Source organism: Hippocampus bargibanti, linkage group LG10 (genome assembly GCF_051943395.1).
Source record: "Hippocampus bargibanti isolate YZ-2025 linkage group LG10, ASM5194339v1, whole genome shotgun sequence".
In the NCBI taxonomy this organism is placed as follows: Eukaryota; Metazoa; Chordata; class Actinopteri; order Syngnathiformes; family Syngnathidae; genus Hippocampus; species Hippocampus bargibanti.
Window position 1 is genome coordinate 13,443,143 of NC_142743.1, and position 19,495 is coordinate 13,462,637.

At 41.5% G+C, this 19,495-nt stretch overlaps 1 protein-coding gene across 1 annotated transcript in view; it reads right to left on the reverse strand.

Moving 5' to 3' along the window:
* fbxw7 (F-box and WD repeat domain containing 7) overlaps nucleotides 1–19,495 on the reverse strand; it is a 67,126-nt gene that overhangs the window by 39,630 nt on the left and 8,001 nt on the right. Inside the window, 2 exon segments of the mRNA XM_089007189.1 lie at nucleotides 7,636–8,148; nucleotides 9,379–9,630. Coding sequence (XP_088863315.1) covers nucleotides 7,636–8,148; nucleotides 9,379–9,561 — 696 coding nt within the window. The 5' untranslated portion in view covers nucleotides 9,562–9,630.

A 19,495-nucleotide genomic window follows, 5' to 3' on the forward strand; every position in this document is an offset into this window, starting at 1 on the left:
CAAAATATACCTTATTTTATGTATAATAAATGTGCTAAGGTATTATACTTAGAGTAATAAACTGTACAGTATAATAAAGTTGTATTATTTAGCTTTGTGATGGTCTTTGATGGCTTGATGGAATGGAGTGGCCAGTTTCATCAGCATTAAACACTTGATGAGGAACGTAACCTTCTTCTTTCACCATCTTGAGGAATCTTGAGGATCCTTGTAGGTGCTTTCTCTGTGATAATTGTATCTAGTTCTTCATCAATTGTGATTCGTTTAGCTGGGTTGATCGCTTTTTGCATCAAGTGTACAGATGACTTGTGCGGGTTATTTGTGGAGCCTGATTGATGGGATATTTTAACTGTTTTCTATCCATTTCTCACTATTCTCAAACTCTCAAACTTTTTTTTGTTTCAAGCTCTGTCATCTCCCTTTCGTGTGCATGTTTTCTCACTCTCTCTGTCTGCCTGTCTTTTTAATGTTTAACCCCCCACTGCTGGGTTCTTGACCAATCACGTGGCTTTAACCGAAGACGGCATTTTGTTTTTTTGGAGAACGGCCTCACTCTCTCTGTCTGTAACCCCATCCCCCACTGCTGCGTTCTTGACCAATCACGTGGCTTTAACCGAAGACTGGGGGTGGGGAATAGAGGACAAAAACAGTGGCCACCATTTTCTTGTTAGGAGAACGGGCTCGTTCTCGAACGACACATCACTCATTGTGGCAGCTCCGTGTGTATCCCGAAAAATAGTTCGTATGCCAAGGTAAATTTTTCATAAAGGTAACGTTCGTAAACCGAAAAGTTCGCAAGCCAAGGGGTTCGTAAACCGAGGCTTCACTGTAGATATATTTTAAATCATTGATAGTGCAGTATGTGAATATATTATGTTCCTACGGGGATGAATCATCCCATACAGGAGTAGGAAAATGTGGTTGTAGGTTGTGTAAAATTCTAATTTACAAGATTTTGGCCGATATGGTCTCCTGCTTTCAAAGGGAGCATGGGGCAAATGAAAAACAAAACTGGTGTTCTGCGAGAGCTCATCTTGAAATTGAATCTTTGCCTTTGCATCGCCATGTCTTATTGCGCTTGCCTTTTTTTCCAGTCTGTAATTCCCAACAATTGCCGGGAGAACAGAAAATGTGAAATGTTGTGATCTTATCAAATTTGACGCGGGGAGCAACAAAAGCTTTCTCTATCCATCACCGGACGCAGACAGAGAAAATAAGGGGCGGCGACAACACGAAAACGTTGATTTGGCAACGTTACCAAGCCACGCGGATGATTTAATGACGCTATTAAAGGGACCTTTGTGTGACTTTGGGGCAGGCGGGGCGTAATGAAGGTGTTTATTGTGGCCCGTGTGATGTGATGTTTTGTTGCAGGGCCAATTCTTTTTTTCGAGAGGGACGGAGGTCTTAAAGAAAAATCGATTTCGGGTTGAGATTGGTATCCAACGGAATATATCCGAAGAGGGCATTTTCTGCACCAAGAGCAATTTCAGTGTTTTTTTTTTTTTTTTTTTTTGGGGGGGGGGGGGGCTTTGGGATCAAAAGAGAAGAAAAGTCAGAGTGAAAAGAAATTTCATTGTGGAAGGTTGAGCGTGGGAAGGAACTGAGTCCCATTTACGCGTTTTATAAAGTGGCCAAACGATGTTTATTGAACCAAATCAATACAGAAATAAAACAGAAACTTTGCAGGATGGATTTTGCTGCCACGAGCTGGTCTCGAACGATCCCAAAAGTTTTACGCAAAAGGCCTAACATCCCAAAGCTAACACCGTGGCGTTCCAGATCTACCAAATATCCGGCACAGTGATTAAAAGAGGAGGGCACCAACATTGCTTCGGCCATAATCAATTAAATATCATCTCAAGCGTAGGAGATGCAGCGAACCGACGGAGGCTCTTCTTTTCATTTCGGCTTTTCCCTTCAGGAGTCATCACAGCGAATCAGTGTCCTTTGTGCATCCTCTTCTCTCACACCAGCTACCTTCATGTCCTCTTTGACAAACGACTGATTTTGAAAACCACACACAGTTTACTAAAAGTACTGAATATGAAACAAAATATGACCTTAAAAGAAGAAAAAAAAAAACAGGAAAGCTCTCTCAATTCGGAATGCTTTCAGAGAGCAATTTTGCAGATCGATGCGTTAGCATTAGCATTCGCCTCCAAAACGAGCACTTTTCAGGAAGTCCCAAAATAAAAATTTTCAAGAGTTATTAAGGACAAATAGAAATGAGTTTGGAGGTGGGGAGAGGGGGGGGTGTTGACGCCAGTGACACATAGCTGACCCGGGAGCTTTTTAGCTGACCCACCCGCTCCGTGTGCTCAGGAATGGGGTGTGCATCTCAGAATAGCAAATGGCAGATAACCCCCCACCCCAGACGGGCTCCTCTTGTGGTATTTGAAGCTCAAGGGCGACATAATTCGAACCTCCTGCGGTCTTCCACTGCGTGCTCCTTAACCACGATGCAAGTATACTACTGAGTTTCCCCTGTTTGCTAGCGAAGTCCATATTTCCATTTAAATAACATTTTATTAAAATACAGTAAAGTCTCGTTATATCGATATCGGATATATCGATAGTCCCGGTTATATCGATACTATTTCTATGCACGCACGGGAGAAAATTACATGCAAACAGGGTCGGATATATCGATAGTCCCGGTTATATCGATATTTTTTCGGACTCCCTTGAATATCGATATAACGAGACTTTACTGTAACATGAATAAAATTATACATGTGTGTGCATGTATATGTACGTATTTTTTCTTGTCAAGTTTTTGCAAAGCTAAAATTAAGCTCGTCGGCAACATGACACAAAGCATGACACATACAAATAACGGTAGCTGTCTTGGAATTTGCCACGGCATAGGCAAATATCACTGAAGCAACTTTATGAGTTTGCGCAAAGAGAGATCTCAGAAATCTGTGAAAGTAAAGTAAGTTGTTCAACTGAGTTTTTCATTCCATAATCTTTTTTTTGAAATCGAAGAAATGTCTGTTTCCATGATATTTTTTTGTCGTCTGCGTATTCAACTTTGTCCGTGATCATAAGACGTTCTGCACTTACCCGTCGACGGCAGAACGGCAAACCCTGAGCGATGATGTTGATACTAAATATTCGAAGGATTTTCTGGGGGGGCAAAGGGTTGGCGATAAGATCCTTCGGATCGGCCACATGGAAGGTTTTACTTTCCGGCGCAGTTTCAGCGGAGGTCCTGTCCTTGCCATTGTTTTGAGTATCCCTATGGGCGCCGCCGGACGAGAAACGGGGGATCAGGCAATGGCGGAGCATTGCTAAAGGCATGAGGAGTGGGGGGGGGGGGCAAAAACTAACAAATTATAATTCCAGGAAGAAGTCAGGAAACATTTCAAATAGCTTAAATGAGAAGGACAGAGGCCTCGGTCCAGTTTAGTCCAAAGTCCCCTGCTGAGGAGCACCACTTAAAAAGCGTCTGGCCTGTGATGTCACTGCCGAGCAGCTGCTGCCCGGCGCACCCGCTCCCCCGCTACCCCAACTGACCGAACACCACCACCTACTGCTGCTGCGAAATCAGCTCCCGTGACCCCTTGGCAAAAGAATGTGTCCGAGGAACTTCCGCATTGCGAGCATTCTCGACCCCCCCGCCCCCCTAGCCATTTTTGGGGGCGGGGGCACTCAACAAAGCACAAATAAAAATATTTGTAACTTTTTTCATCATTTACTTCTAAACAAGAAAATAAAGTTTTAACGCTCTTGAATTTAGGAAATAAAAATGTGATTATGTATAAACATAACCAACTATTTATTGTACATTCATTATATTGTCAGATTTTTATGGACCAATAATACCCTTGGCTTGTGTTCTTAGGGATAAATCTGCAGAAAAAAAAAAAAAAAAAAAAAAAAAAAGCTTGTCAAAGTTGCTTGTCAAATGAAGTCACCGTGCCGTATTTTTGTCAATGATTACAGTGATACCTCGGTTTACGAACCCTTTGGCTTACGAACTTTTCGGTTTACGAACGTTAAATTTATGAGAATTTTACCTTGGCATACGAACTTACACGGAGGTTACGTACGTACACGGAGCTGCTTCAATGAGTGATGTGTCGTTCGCGAACAAGCCTGTTCTTCTAACGACGAAATGGCAGACGACTGTTTTTGTCCTCTATTCCCCGCCCCCAGTCTTTGGTGAAAGCCATGTGATTGGTCAATAACGCAGCAGTGAGGGGAGGTGGTTTAAACATTAAAGGGACAGGCAGACGACAGTGAGAGTTTCAACTTTCATCAATCAGGCTCCACAATCAACCTGCACAAGCCATCCGTACATTTGATGCAAAAAGCTATCAACCCAGCTAAACAGAACACAATTGATGAGGAAAAGGGTAAAATTATCGCAGAGAAAGCACCTCCAAGGGATCATTCCTCAAGATGGTGAAAGAAGAAGGTTACGTTCCTCATCAAGTGTTTCATGCTGATGAAAGCGGCCACTCCATTCCATCAAGCCATCAAAGACCATCACAAAGGTAAATAATTATACAGTACAGTTTATTTATTTAACTATAATATCATAGCACATTTATGATACATAAAATAAGGTATATTTTGTGTAGTTTTAAGGCTAAGAAAATTACAAAGTAGAAAATTATGTTTTATGGGGACCTGGGAATGGATAATTCTCATTTTAATGGTTTCCTATGGGAAATTGATTTTTGGGATACACATTTTTCGCCTTACACACTCTGTCTGGGAACCAATTAAGTTCGTAAGCCAAGGTATCACTGTATTCATAAATATAATCAAATATTTTTTTCTGCATTAATTACAAATTTACCTATCTAAAATTGCTGCGTTAATTCACGGGAAACTGTATACGCTTACCACTCTATTTATTGATCATGAAGGTGCTCTCAAATACTCCGAAATACAAACCTTATGTATGGAAAAGGTTTGTAAATATGTCATTTGTTGAAGGTGCGCCTTATATTCCAGAGAATATGCTACATGTATCGATACATCGTACTAAGCTAACGCACAGGATGATATTTGATCGCAAATGGTTGGCTGCACGATCATGACAATCGGGGGTGATGCCAAATGTCAGACAACTTCCCATGTGTGCGTTGAACCTCTCTTCTGCTCTCATTATTTGAGGAGGATTAGGTAAGCGAAAACATCTATCGGAGGCGAGCATCCGGGCCCGACAGATGAGCGAGCGTGTGCTATTCAACGCTCGAGTGGCTCAGCCACCCCTCACTCCCCCGATGCATTGTACACAATTGTTCGACAATGGAGTCTTCCTGGCAGCTGTTCAAGCAGCAGAAGGTGTCTGTGTGTAGATTATGTATTCAAATCAGACGACAATGAATGCGAATAAAAACGCCTCTAAGTGTAAACCGTGTCCTAGCGCTCCGTCAACAATAATCTGTAATATTGAGTCATTCAAAAGTCTCCATACGTTTTTTAAGGCAAATCTATCATTTCAATTTGTTTTCCTTCTGTCATTCAAGTTTATTTGACACTTGTCGAGTACATTGCTGGCAAAATCCATTTTAGTAATTTCCACGGGACGACAGCGTTGTAGTTTGTGGTTGTAAATTAAAACGATAACCCCGAAAAATGTTCCTCCATAATTTCTAAAATGTATGGGTAGTCCAAGTGTATTAAAAAACATTACACAATTTAGTAATCAAAATATGCTGCAATATGGTGAGACTTTTAAAAATTGAATTTTTACAGATGAAATTATTATGGCAGTTGATGCAAAACATTTTGCTGACACGGGCCATATAATGATGTCACGGACAGGATCAGGCCCCTGGGCCTCAGTTTGACACCCTTGGCTATTTATTTTGTATTTTTCCCAGGCTATACAAATTGATATGACCGAACGAATGCTGCAGAGAAGAATTTAAACTATTTTAGAGTCCATTGCAGGTTTTTTTTTTTTTAATTTTTTTTACTGGATGATTTATTCCAATCATGAAATACAGTAAAGTCTCGTTATATCGATATCGGATATATCGATAGTCCCGGTTATATCGATACTATTTCTATGCACGCACGGAGAAAATTACATGCAAACAGGGTCGGATATATCAATAGTCCCGGTTATATCGATATTTTTTCGGACTCCCTTGAATATTGATATAACGAGACTTTACTGTATGTTCATGTTTTACTATTTGTTCTTTGGACTGTAGACCACCCAACTTGAAACATACAACCAAGCCCCCGGTTGTAGCCTTAATAATTTGCATTCATGCAAAATGTAGCGTAGTAGCTCATGAACATAAAAAGCGTCCTCATAATGGACTCTCCTCAGCCTATTAATTCAGGCTGAAGGGTGATAATGCGTGTTTAGCATGTCTTGAATATTATAACCTACTAAATAGGCAACATAATGCAAAGCAAGAGATGCTTTACTGCGGGCGCGGCTCATCATTTGCTCCAGCAAATAATGCAATTCCTCCCTGCTCGCTCTTTTATGGCCTTCAAATAAGCCCTGAGCAGACTAAAAAAAATGTCTCCACCTCAGCCAAACGCTGAGACTCGGCCAAGCAACGACGGAATCACTCCTGGACAATGTCCGCGTGAATGTAATAGTTGCCGCGGTGCGTCTGACCTGAGCGAGATGGGCAACACTCAACATCTGAAGTACAGAAGGTTACATACATACAGTACAGCATGAGCAAGGATAGTTTGTTCATATAAATTGGATAAATGCTTCCCCCTGGTGGACAGGAGTGGAATCGTGCAAATAACAACCGCGGGGGTCTTGAATAAAAATAAATCAAATTAAATCCCCTTTTCAAACAGGCGGTAAAACTAATGTGCGATTCCTACCTCTGCTGTTGTAATTACCGTATTTTCCGGTGTACTAGGCGCACCTTAAAGCCTTGATTTTCTTCAAAAGATGACTCTGCGCCTTATACACCTTATATGTGAAGTAATATTGAGCGTCAACTATTGAGTCTTACAACTAATTTCAGCAGCCACAGACTCAATTTCCCACTGTAGCAAAATTGCTGCGTAACCGCAGCCTCTACATTAGCGCCTTATAATGTTGTCTGCATTATATTTGGAAAACTTTGATATATTTATACTGCATTCGGAAGTTGTTTTCATTCATTGAAGGGGCGCCTTAGAGTCTGGTACGCCATATATATGGAAAGTTTGAAAATACACGATTCATTGGGGTGTGTCTTACACTCCGGTGCCCCTTATACATGGGAAAATACGATAGTTCTACCTTGACTTATGACCTTCCCCCAAACGTACAAGTTCTGACTCAAATGCCTCCAAATTGGTCGTTCTTTTTTTCCCTCTGCAAGCAAAAAAATTGAAGCCAACGTGTGTGATACTGGTCTGGTGCACCAGAGGGAGACAAAAACCTTCAAAACAACATTCAGTTCAGAGGTTGTCTCGTTTAAGTAGTGTTTTGTTTAATTATAATTAATTTCAAATGTATTTGAAAATCAAAGTTTACTGCATGAGCGTGCAATATTTTTTTATTGTGTTTTTTTTAGCCAAGCAAAAGTGACAGTTGCAGTGACGGGGTGTTGTCGATAGAGGGCGCCATAAACAAGACAGAAAGCAGCAGCTCGGGTGGGTTGACGGTAACCCATCCAAAGACAAATGAAGAAAGAAGCTTACCTTCTTGTTGGAGGAGCTTTGGTGTGAGTCCACGTTGTTGCCGGCGACCGTCGCGTTGTTCTTGATGGTGGGGGACATCAGCCCCTCTTCTGCTTCCTCCTCCTCCTCTTCCTCCTCCTCTTCCTCCCGCCCGCTTTCCACCGAGGGTTCAAAGTCGTCGCTGTCTTGGTCCATCTCCTCCTCGTCCTCCTCATCCTCCTCCCTCGACCTCCTCGGCTCCTGCCCTCCCTCTGTCCTCTCGTCTTCCTCCTCTTCCCGGCGAATGTTGATGCTGACGTTGCGGTTGTTGTTATCCTCCTCTTCCTCTTCTTCCTCCTCCTCGTCCTCCTCCTCGTGAGTCCGCTGCCTCTGGTCTGTCCTCCACGTCCAGCGGGGACCTTTGTCGTTTTGGTGCGGTTTTCCGGGGGGCCTTTCCTCGCCTCCTTCGTTTCCCCCCGGGGCGCCGTTGTTCGGCCGAAGCTCCCCCGGGGCCCATGCCGGTCCTCTGTCCGCGTCCACCTGCGAGGTCTCGGGCTGCGGAGTTGGACAAAGCAAGAACGTTTCCAATGAAAACAACAAAACAAGAGAAGTTGAAGACAACAAAAATATTACATAATAACATTTGCGGCGTCTAATTGCAAATGTTAAGAATACAACATTGTGCCGTTTAAAATAAAGCGCCGATTGAAGATGTAGACCAGGGGTGTCAAAGTCATTTTTTGCCGCGGGCCACATTGTAGTTATGGTTTCCTCTCGAGGGCCGTTATGAATTTGGGGAACCCATTAGAATGTTTAAATCCCTTCAAATATTACATACAGAGCACACAGCAAATTAATGAATAACTCGTTTTCAAATCTGAAGTCAAGGATAATGACTTTTATTGTGGTTGACATCCAAAAATATGAAATTTTGGCTCAGATTTTAGCAATCATCATGGAATTTAACAAGTTTGATTTGCTTTCGCGGGCCAAAAAAAAAATGATGTGGCGGGCCGGATTTGGCCCGCGGGCCTTGACTTTGACACCTGTGATGTAGACTGCTACATTAGCCGCTACGTAGCCACCGATGGGATAGCTGCTCGTCATTTCTGATGCTCGTGTGCACCTGTATGTGATGCGTTCACGGATTTACTACTACTAATAATAATACATTTTATTTCAAGCGCCTTTCAAAGCTCTCAAGGACACTTTATAGTCACAGACAATCATAAATACAATAACAAAAAATATAGAATTATAAATAGAATAAAATATTAATAGAATACAATGTACGTCACGGTCGTCTTTTTTTTCCACTTAACTCATTCACTGCCATTCCCGAATTCATTCGGGAATTGAAAAGCATGAGGTGGAGTGAAATTCCGGATTTTTTTGGGTTTTGGTCTTTCTTGCAGGGGGGGTGCAGATCAAGTTCCGGTCAGACTGGCAATGTTTTTCCCTCACATGAGGGCTTCAGCTGTTGTTAAAGCGCTATATAAATCAATATGTATGTATTGTATTTTGGACAGCCACCCTCATTTCAAGCTCATATAACTTCAGACCTATATAATTTAGGAATTAACTCGTTTTTTTCCTGATGAAAGAAGAGAGTCAAGGTTTCTTACGCTGCATTGAATGTCGTCCTAAAACTCAATATTCTGTGGGCCTTGCAATTTGAGTGAAAATGACAAAAACCCGGGCACTGGAGTGGACACATTTTTGCACATCATCAGGCAGTGAATGAGTTGACTTCGGAATGAAAACAATAAAGGTTGGCATGGTCACCTGTTCCCGCGGCCGCTCCTCGTCCTCGAGCACCCGGTTCATGTGCTCATCCTCGTCTGCCTCCTCTGCCGGCTGCTGGGGTGCCTGGGCGGCGGAGGAGGAGGCGTTACCTCTCGCCGCCGTACCCCCGGATCCCCGACTCCGTCTGCTGCTGCTGCCCCCCGACAGCAGATCCTGGTTCATTTCCAAAAGCCAGCTTGCTACCTCCTGCACCTTCGCTAAGCTGTCTGAGGAGGAGAAGGTCTTGACATGCTGCAGGAGAGACAAAAAACATGCAGAAATACGGTCAGATAAGTCACGATGCACAAAATAGTTCCGTTTCTGGAAAATTTTCCATTGTGCTTTTATCTGGCGATAAAAAAAAACACAAATGCCTTTCTGTCTGTGACTCCCCCAGTCTCTCTATAACACAATTTACTGTGATATTACAAAGGCAGCGTGTGAATCTGAGAGAATAAAGTCAGATTCTTTGAAAACAGACAAGAATTTATTTAATGACAGATTTGTTTGGTGAAAAAAAAAGTTCATGGAACATAATTGAATGACAAAAAAAGAAAAAGATTTTTCTTTAGAAGGCAAAAGAAATGTTAAGACACAAAATCATATTTTTGTAAGACGAAAACTGTTTTTTTTTTGTCTAATAAAAACTGTCCACGGCTGTCCCCATGAGTATCAGTATTTTGATTAATGTTTTTATTATTTTGACCAAAATTTGTAACGCTATGTGAACGAACTGAGTTACAAAATATTTCAGACTAAGATTTTGACGTCAATTGTTATTTGAATTTCCAGCTCCACAAATTAGTCGATGAAAAGGTTTCTTCAGCCGTCAGCTGTACTTCTTTGAAAGTGTCGGACGTTTCGCTTCTTATCCAAGATGCTTCGTCAGCATACCAAAGTCTTGCTGGTAGTTTTGGCCGTATATATATATATATATCCCTACTGTCCAGGTGTGGCGGTGCCGGACTCTGCTATGATTGGTCCCTGCTCTCAGGTTGGGGGGAGCAGAGGACTACTCCCTGCAGCTGCACTGATTACTTCTATTGTTCTGCCTGAGTATGGGGTCTATGACTGGCCTGATTGCCCCATTTGCTCTGGTATCACCTCATCAGCATAAATAGGCCTATGTTGCCTAAGCAGTCTATTGTACGAATGCTCCAAATTGAACCTCACCCCACCATGACTACCAGCAAGACTTTAGTTCGCTGACGAAGCATCTTGGATAAGAAGCGAAACGCCCGACACCTTCAAAGAAATACAGATGACGGCTGAATAAACTTTTTCATCAATGGACCACTCCTGTACGAGTGAAAGCTTACATAGAAGTTCCTCAAAAAGAATTTTTGTGACCTTTTGGACTACAAATTCGAAAACCGAGGTTCATATCAAAGCCCCAATTGTTGTTGCGCCTAGCCCTTCCAATTGTGAATAAACACAGTTCAAAAGAGATGCAAATAATTCGGGTACGACTTCACGTCACGCAGGAGCAGACAAGAGCGATCACGCCGTGCAGGAAGCTCTCTACTCACAGCAGAATGGCAGGGTCACCTTGAGCAACAAACATGCTTCCAACATCCACAGACGGCAACACACACGCCCGCACACACACACCAACAAAACCAGAATAAACCCGTCTTCACATTTCTGGATGTTTTTGAGGGTGGGGGTTCAGGGGCAAAAAAGAAAAAAAAATTAAAGGGGTGCTTTGTTAGTCTGCCAGAGTCTCCACAGTATTGAAGCATGAAGCATTTCCAAGAAATCAATTGAGTGGACATCCAGCTCACACATTCGGATTAAAATATAAGACCCACGTGAAACAACTCTACAAATACAACTCCAGGATATATATATATGAATCATATTCATAACTGAATGAGTAACAAGAAAGCATATTCTCCGAATCTGAAGCCATTGTTTTGATTCTAGAGCAGGGCAAAGACGTCCTGGCGTGAGGGCACGAACAAGGGGGTGGGACCTTCTGAAACTCACCACTTTCGGGGTCATTTTGAAGTAGTTTTGGGACATTTTAACTCATTTTTATTGGTGTTTTGGATTTGACTAAAAATATCAGCCTGTGTGTTTTGGCTGTTTTGGATGCTATAAAACGTTTTTCTGATGTCAGTTAGGAAACAAAAAAATGGTGTCCTTTAAGCAACAGCGCAAATAAAGTACCCTCTTCCACTCAAAAATAAATAAAATAAAATAAATGAATTAAATACATTTAATAAATGGTTAAATAAATTACATGAATAAATGAAATCAATAATTAAATTGATGGATAAATAAAGAAATGCATAATCTGCAATTAAATAAATATGTTTCTCCACTGCGAGACTAATAAAGGCAAACCCAAGTGAATAAACTTCTTTTCCTTTCGGCTTCACAGCAAATCAGTGTCCTCCATCTTTAGAGGTTTGATCTGCATGTTTGTTTTGGCCAAGCTTTTACGTCGGATGCCCTTCCTGACACAACCTTCTGTATTTATGCGGGCTTGGGACTGGCACAAGAAGACATATGTCCCTTTGTGGCTACAGAACAAGCAAACAAATTAATAAATCTGTAATTTAATAAATATGTGAATAAACAAAAAAAAGTAAAAATAGATAATTTATAACTAAATTAATAACTAAATAAATAGATGGTTGGCCAGCAAACCAAAGGGGACCAACATTATTTTGATATTAAAAAGCATGGTAACAGTCCATAAATTTTTTCACTTATTACTAAAAAAAAAAATCAATTAATCAATGTGCACGTGAGCTGCCCGCCTCTTGGGGTCAGTATTCTCACATTCTACCATTGTACCAGTGGCCGTGCATGTTTGAAGAGGCGGGGTCTGGCCTGGTGAGTGATATGGGCGTCAGGGAATAAGAGTATATTTGAATGGCTGTTAACTGGCCGACTACGCCAACGCCGGGTCACTTGGGGTAACACGGTCGAGAGCTGCCATTGCTAATGCAGTAATTCTTTTTTTTTTTTTTTTATTTGTTACAACATTGTTGTTCCCGAAAACTGAAGAGGGCGGTCCTATGGAATTTTCAAATATTCAATGGCAAATATTTCTGGGAAACATGCGCTCTTATTATTTTTTGAAATCCGTTTCAGTAAGACTAGCATTTAATCTGACTTTGAGGACAATGCCAGTCGGCTCTTTTTTCTTTTTTGCACGCATGGTCCGAGCACTGCGGTGGGAAGCATTAGCCAGATCTCAGGTTGCACTGCCACCCCCCACAACCCCACGGGATCGCAGCTTCGTGGCTTGCAGCGGCGAGGTGGAAGGGCCGTGAACATCAGGCCTTGGGTTTTTGTGCACAGACTCCCGATGGGCCACTTGGGTGACAGCATGCAGTTGGATTAGGACAAGGACACTCCCACTGTTCACAAGCACGGCAGAATGAAATGAGTGAAGAACAAAACCCCCTGTCTATCTGTGAAAAAAAAAAAAAAAAAAAAACTATCTGCCTGTCAAAATGTTTCATTACGATGCACCGCCAACCACGACTTATTCGGTTGAGTTTGATCAAGGACCTGGAAGCGATTGGGGCCATCAAGTCAATCTCGGGGCTTTTAGAGACGGTCGAGGAACCATTAGCACTCATTTTAGCGTTTTCCGCACAATTAAGCTAACACCAAATACTGAGAGCGGAGAAGGCTGCCCCTCCCCACCTCTATCAAAACCCCAATTACAGATGTGAGATGCAGTAATGAACACAAATAAAATGCAAAAAAAGGGAGCATATTAGATGTTTTATTATTTCTCGAACAATGGTGTCCTGAAGGATTTTTTGGGGGACTATTTTAAATATTATTATTACATTAATAATTATTATATTTGTAATAATTATATTTGGAGAAAGCTGCAACTCCCATACCCCAAATACACATATGTGAAATATAGTAATGAACAAATAAAATGAAAGGGGGCATAATTCTGATTTTTTTATATAACAATGATATCCGGTAGGGAAAAGAAAATTGAGATTATCTAGAATATTATTGTTACATCATTAATAATATTGGGTTTGGGGGGAGAATTATTGGTATGGTTTGGGGGGAGAATTATTGGTATGTTTTGGACCGTTCAGGATTTGTAAAAAAAAATTGGTAGAGCAGAATTAATAATCTAATTAATCAAAGCAACTGGATGTCCTGGTCATGAGGTAGTAAAGCAGCCAGACTATTTGGCCATCAGCATGTTGGCCACAGGTTAGGATAATTTTTTTAATGATATGCCATTTTTATCCCAGAAGTAACAGGCTACACACCTAAAAAAGTCACTTTTTGACTTGTCAGTCCACAGAAAGTCTTGATGATCATCGAGATGTCTTTTGGCAAATGCGAGGAGAGCCTTTGCGTTGCTTTTGGACAGCAGTGATGCACTCTCCCATGGATGCCCCCCCCCCCCCCCCCATTTTTCATTTAATCATTAAGAAATGATTGTTTTGTACTTTACATATTATTTGAATCATTAATTTAATTTTACTGCAGTTATCCCTCACCAAGTCTTGCTGTATTTAATATTTTATAACTATACACTACTAATTTGATACTGTTTTTTGCAAAGACTGATTCACGTTTTTAATCCCCCAAAAATTCTTTTTGAACCACAACTCAAAAACAGTGCTTGATTTTTTTACTGGTTCCGAAAAAAACTGTTTTAAGCATCTTACCCCACTCATACTCATACTACAGTTGCATATGTATTTGTTTTCTTGGCCTCTCTAATTCCATGCAGAAGCTATTAATTGATTTTTCTATTTACAGTCAGTCCCATGCGTCGTCCCACAGGAAGTGTAAGCTCCACATGAGTGAACAGCAAAGATTTCTAAGGGTAAAAATTCCGGATATGGCCTGCGTTTTTTGGGGGTTGTATTTTGAGGTTGAAACATTTGTTGGGTAGCTTCTTCAATTGCATGACTGTTATTAACTCATTCACTACCAAATGATGTGTAAAAATGCATTTTCACTCAAATTGCAGGACCCACAGAATATTGAGATTTAGGACTACATTAACATTAAATTCAGTGTAAGAAACCTTAGGCTCTCTTCTTTCATCAGAAAAAAAGTTAATTCTGAAGTTATATGGGTCTGGAGTTATATGACCTTGAAATGGGGGCGGCATTACAAAATACAATACATACAGATTCATGGTCTGGCCAGCGCTTTATCGGCACACTCCGCAAGAAAAAAACAAGACCCGAATCAATTCGGGAATGCAGCGAATGAGTTAAGACACCTGCCAAGGCTTTAAAATTGCACACAAAAAAAATGTCTGCTTTCAATATCAGCACGTTGTTATTCTCAAACAAAATTCAGGGTTACCTCTTTAACATTGACAGTTTCCATGCAACCATAGCGTCCATTGTCAATTCTGAGAGCGTGAATGAATTGTCTTGGAAAGGAGAAGAATTCAGACGTATTGTGAACGCTCCTTTTGCTCTGAAGCAATAGGGCTGCGACAAAAATCAGCTTTTCCGGTTACCTTCCAACCCGTCGGTCAGACCGGGTGGAATTTTGAGAAACCAGGTCCACAGCAATCTTGTTTGCCTGTTACTCGTTCCTTTCGAGGGAAGTAAAAAAGGAAAATAATAATTTCTTTGTCTACTTGAGGAGAAACGGCAGCAATCACCGAAGCCAGTCTGAAGTAATCCATTTTAAATGAGCAATTTCTGGCGCGCTGTTGTCAAGGCCGCCGCTTCCATTAAAGAATCAATTCCTGTGCTGCCGCTCTCTTGATGCAAAAATGTGCACGACTTCAAGAATTGTTTCAAAGCACCGAAGAAGATTCACAAGGCCACTGATGTTTTATTCAATTAGCAATTCAAGGCCCGGAAGCGCTGTCTGCTTTCACCGTTTGCAAGGTGGTGGTGGTGGTGGTTTGTGAACCCCAAAAAAGCAGGCAAGAGGGATGATCAGGGTGTATTTAACAAAATGTATTAAATAAAGTCAGCAGGAACAAAATCACAAACAACAAAGTCATCAGGTCCAAGGTAGGAAACAAAACATGACAAGATGAAACAGGGTGAAAAAAAACAATGACCCGATACTGAATGGTCGTGCTGGGAGTCCTTTCAACTGCCAATGATTAAAACAACCAATACCCATGCAGCTGGAGGCATGGCCCTACAGTGCCGCCCGTTGGTTGCAAACCGAAACGGATGCCACAAATGTAACATAGCGAGTAATGTTTGGTAAAACAGCAAAGATGTCTGGTCTGAAGAAAAGTTGCATTTCTACACCACTACTCCTCCCCCATGAGGGTTGAAAAAGCATCTTGAAGTAAATGCTATCAAGCAGTATCGAAATAAGATGAGCTGCAGTGAGCTTTGTTTGGGTGCATAGATTAGCAACGGCTAACAACATTAGCCTTTGATAAGATACAGGTAAAAAGAAGCAGCCGCTAATTTCCAATATTGGGTAATGGGCAATCATTGTGTGGTAATAATAAAAATAATAACAACAACAACAATAATAATAATAATAATATAAACTTCCCGGTAGAGCTAGAAAAAAACTCATGCAATAAGTCATTTTTAATCACATCTTTTAATCGCATCCCATTTAATTGTACGTTTTCTTGTACAGGTATTTCAGACCCCTTAAAATATATAATAATAATAATAATAATAATACGGACTGCTACCTTGTCCTCACTTCATTTTCAAATGACTAAACAGGCAGTGACTTGCTAAAGCTAAAATGCTAAAGCTACAATTGCATGTAATTGGCGGAAGTTTTAGATTTTTTTACCGCTGCATCTTTTCAGAATTACATCGGGGTACTTTTGACTGAATGTTGGTATCATTACAATGTTAATATCTCACCATAAAAAAATAAATACACATAGAGAGCCTGATGATGCTCCAAAATATTTGGGGGACATTTGGACCGCTCAAGGGCAAGATTCAAATAACATTAGCGGTACCTTAGATTTGGGCCGATCCCCGGCGGCGAGCCTGTGCAGCTGCTGGGACGTGTTACTATAGGACAGGAGGTCCGAGCAGCACAACGTGCGGCCCAGCCTCTTCATCAGAGAGGAGATGATGCTGCAACCACAGCCGCACATCCACTTGCTCATTTAGCGCTGTCAAAATTCCCCCCCAAAAAACACACCTTCTTGTTTGTGGAACCCCTTCAAGTTATCCTCACCACCCACTGCCCTTTTGGTTCCTTGAGTACTCCGTGTCATGGACCAGGTTATCTTCAAGCCAACAGACTTCCATTTATAGCCGTAGTAGTTCTTTGCTGCAACCCCCCCACCCCTCGTGATTGTTTCCCAGTTGCCTTCACTTGACAACCCACAAAAAAAAAAGGCTCCTCTCCCCACTCCAGCCGCCGTGAACTGAGGATGCTATCCCCGTTAAGCCACTGTGTGTACACACACATGCGCGCGCACAGCGCAACCAGCTACGCTCACACTGAGCTCCCTCAAGTTGCTGATAAAAGTGCTTTTCTCCGAATGACATTAGAGCTCCAGACGTTTCCATTAATCGAGAGGGCAGCAGGCGGAATCATACCAGAAATGCAAAGCCACTTTGCATGCGGTGGAAACGCTTGTGGATGACGACGAGAAGGAGAAGCAGAGGGCGCAGAGGGGTTGCGGTCCAGCGGGGTAAAGTAGTTAGGAGGCTGACAATAGGGCATGGGAGATTACGATGGTAATCTGTCAAAATGCATCAGATTACTGCTTCAATCTTTATGAAAAAGAGGGACATCTGGAAAAAAAAGCATCTTTGCTGGAGGTTATGCCGGCAAAAACCTACAAAAAATAGGTTGTAAAAAAAAGTCAAGACTTTTCGGAACTTCAAGGGGGCGATTGTGTGTTTCGATCTTGAGAATTCATTACCGGTTCATTCCAAAAATAAATAAATAAATAAGTGGATGAAGAACTACCTATATAAATTAAAAAACTAATAATAAACAGTAAATAAATATTACATTAAAAGAATAAACACATGAATGGATGAACAGATACCTAGACTAAATAAACAAATAAATGAATGGATGGATGAATAGATACCTAGATAAATACTAAAACATAAAACATAAATAAATAAATAATACATAAATAAATATTACATTTAAAAATAAATAAATAAAGAAAGTTTGGGGATGGGGGATACTTCAGATAAACCGTGTGATGACACCTCAGGAGCGCAAAATAAAGCAAGAAGTTCCAAAAGCGTCCTCGCAACCAAGTCGCCTTGCTCCGAGCACAAATATGAATATAAATCTGAATATAAATGATCGTTTGCAAGACACGCCGATAACAAGTAATCCATTCATATCATAACCAGATACATCGGAGGACCATCGGAGGAAGGGATGGCAAAATACAGAGGAGATGGGATGACTCTCCGAAAACAAAACGCCGCAACAACAGTGTGATATTAATAGCTCAGGCATTCTGTTGATTGATTCCCTGTCCCTTCCCTATTGGCACCATTGTGACAGGAGTGGTGAGGAAGGGGGTGCATGGCAAATAATGAAACAAGTCACCTGACCGATGTGTTTTTTTTGGGGGGGATGACGCAAACACAGGGTTCTGTGCGGCAAATTTACATCGAGACGAATAATGATAATAGTCTGGAAAATTACTGTGTGTGGGGAGTAGGGGTTAAAAAATGAACAACCATAACTAAACTAAACTGATCGTAAAGTTGATTTAACAAACTTCTGGCAAGAACAGTCTTCTAAAATGAGCTCAAAAGCTGTTTGACCTAAATACTGATGGGCCCTACTTTCAAAACAATGAAAACTCATAAGAGTTTTTTGGGTATGACATTTCCCACCCCTGATGCCTCAAAGACTTTCCTCGCCCCACCCCAACCGATATGCTACACATTAAACTGTCACAAAAAGCATAATAAAAGTGAAGCTAAATCTTTTTTTTCAGAATACATCTAACACCACTTTGTACTACGGCAAAAAATAATCCCAGAAAATTCCGACTGGTAGTTTGTAGAAAAATTAAATCGCGTACGAGTCAGTAAACAGAAATTGTGATTCATCATTTCTCTTGGACAAGTGGTGGGCTAAAAATCATCATTTTTTGGGGAGGAGGAAATTCTCGGTTTTCATTTTATCTCAGTACAGTGATACCTCGGTTTCCGAACCACTTGGTTTATAAACTTTTCGGTTTACGAACGTTAAATTTATGAAGATTTAATCTTGGCATACAAACTATTTTTCGAGATGCACACGGAGCGCCACGATGAGTAATGTGTTGTTAGAGAACAAGCCCGTTCTCCTAACAAGAAAATGGCAGCCAACTTTGTTTTTCCCCGCCCCCAGTCTTGCCCTTTCTCTACCACAGAGATGGAAAATATTGTGAAAATGTGACGGAGAAATCTCAAGTTAGACTTGCTGAGAGTGGCAACGCAAGATGGCCGCCAAAGGCTTTATATCTCACCACAGTAAGTTATACCAGTATATAAAGCAAGCCTGCAAAATTAGGTTGAGGGTAATAGTCTGTAAAGTACGGTCATTTTTAAAGTGAAGTGGAGAAATAAATTGTTTTATCATAATTCGGCCACGCGAGGCTTCTTTTGTATCAAACGACTAACCTGTAAGATGAAAACATTGATATGAAATAAATCACCATTAGCCGTTGCTAATTTTTCTAAACCATTCAGCCGTACAATGAAGTCTCCTTTCGAGTGCACTGATGTCACTGCCAGCTGCGCGCACACAAACACACACACACACACACACACACACACACACGCACACACCTAAAGCTTCTCAAAAAACGCCTCCTGTTCACTTTGATGATAACAGCGCAGCTTAAAGGACAACCGACGTCTCCGGACAAGTTGTGTCCATAATTTGTAAAATGGCTTCAAATGACTTCTACTGGGGCGGCCCGGTAGTCGAGTGGTTAGCACACCGGCTGCACAGTGCAGAGGTCGCCGGTTCGCGTCCTGGTCCGGCCTCCCTGTGTGGAGTTTGCATGTTCTCCCCGGACCCGCGTGGGTTTTCTCCGGGTCTTCCGGTTTCCTCCCACACTCCAAAAACATGCATGGCAGGCAGATTGACCACTCCAAATTGTCCCTAGGTGTGAGTGTGAGAGTGACTGTTGTATGTCTTTGTGTGCCCTGCGATTGGCTGGCAACCA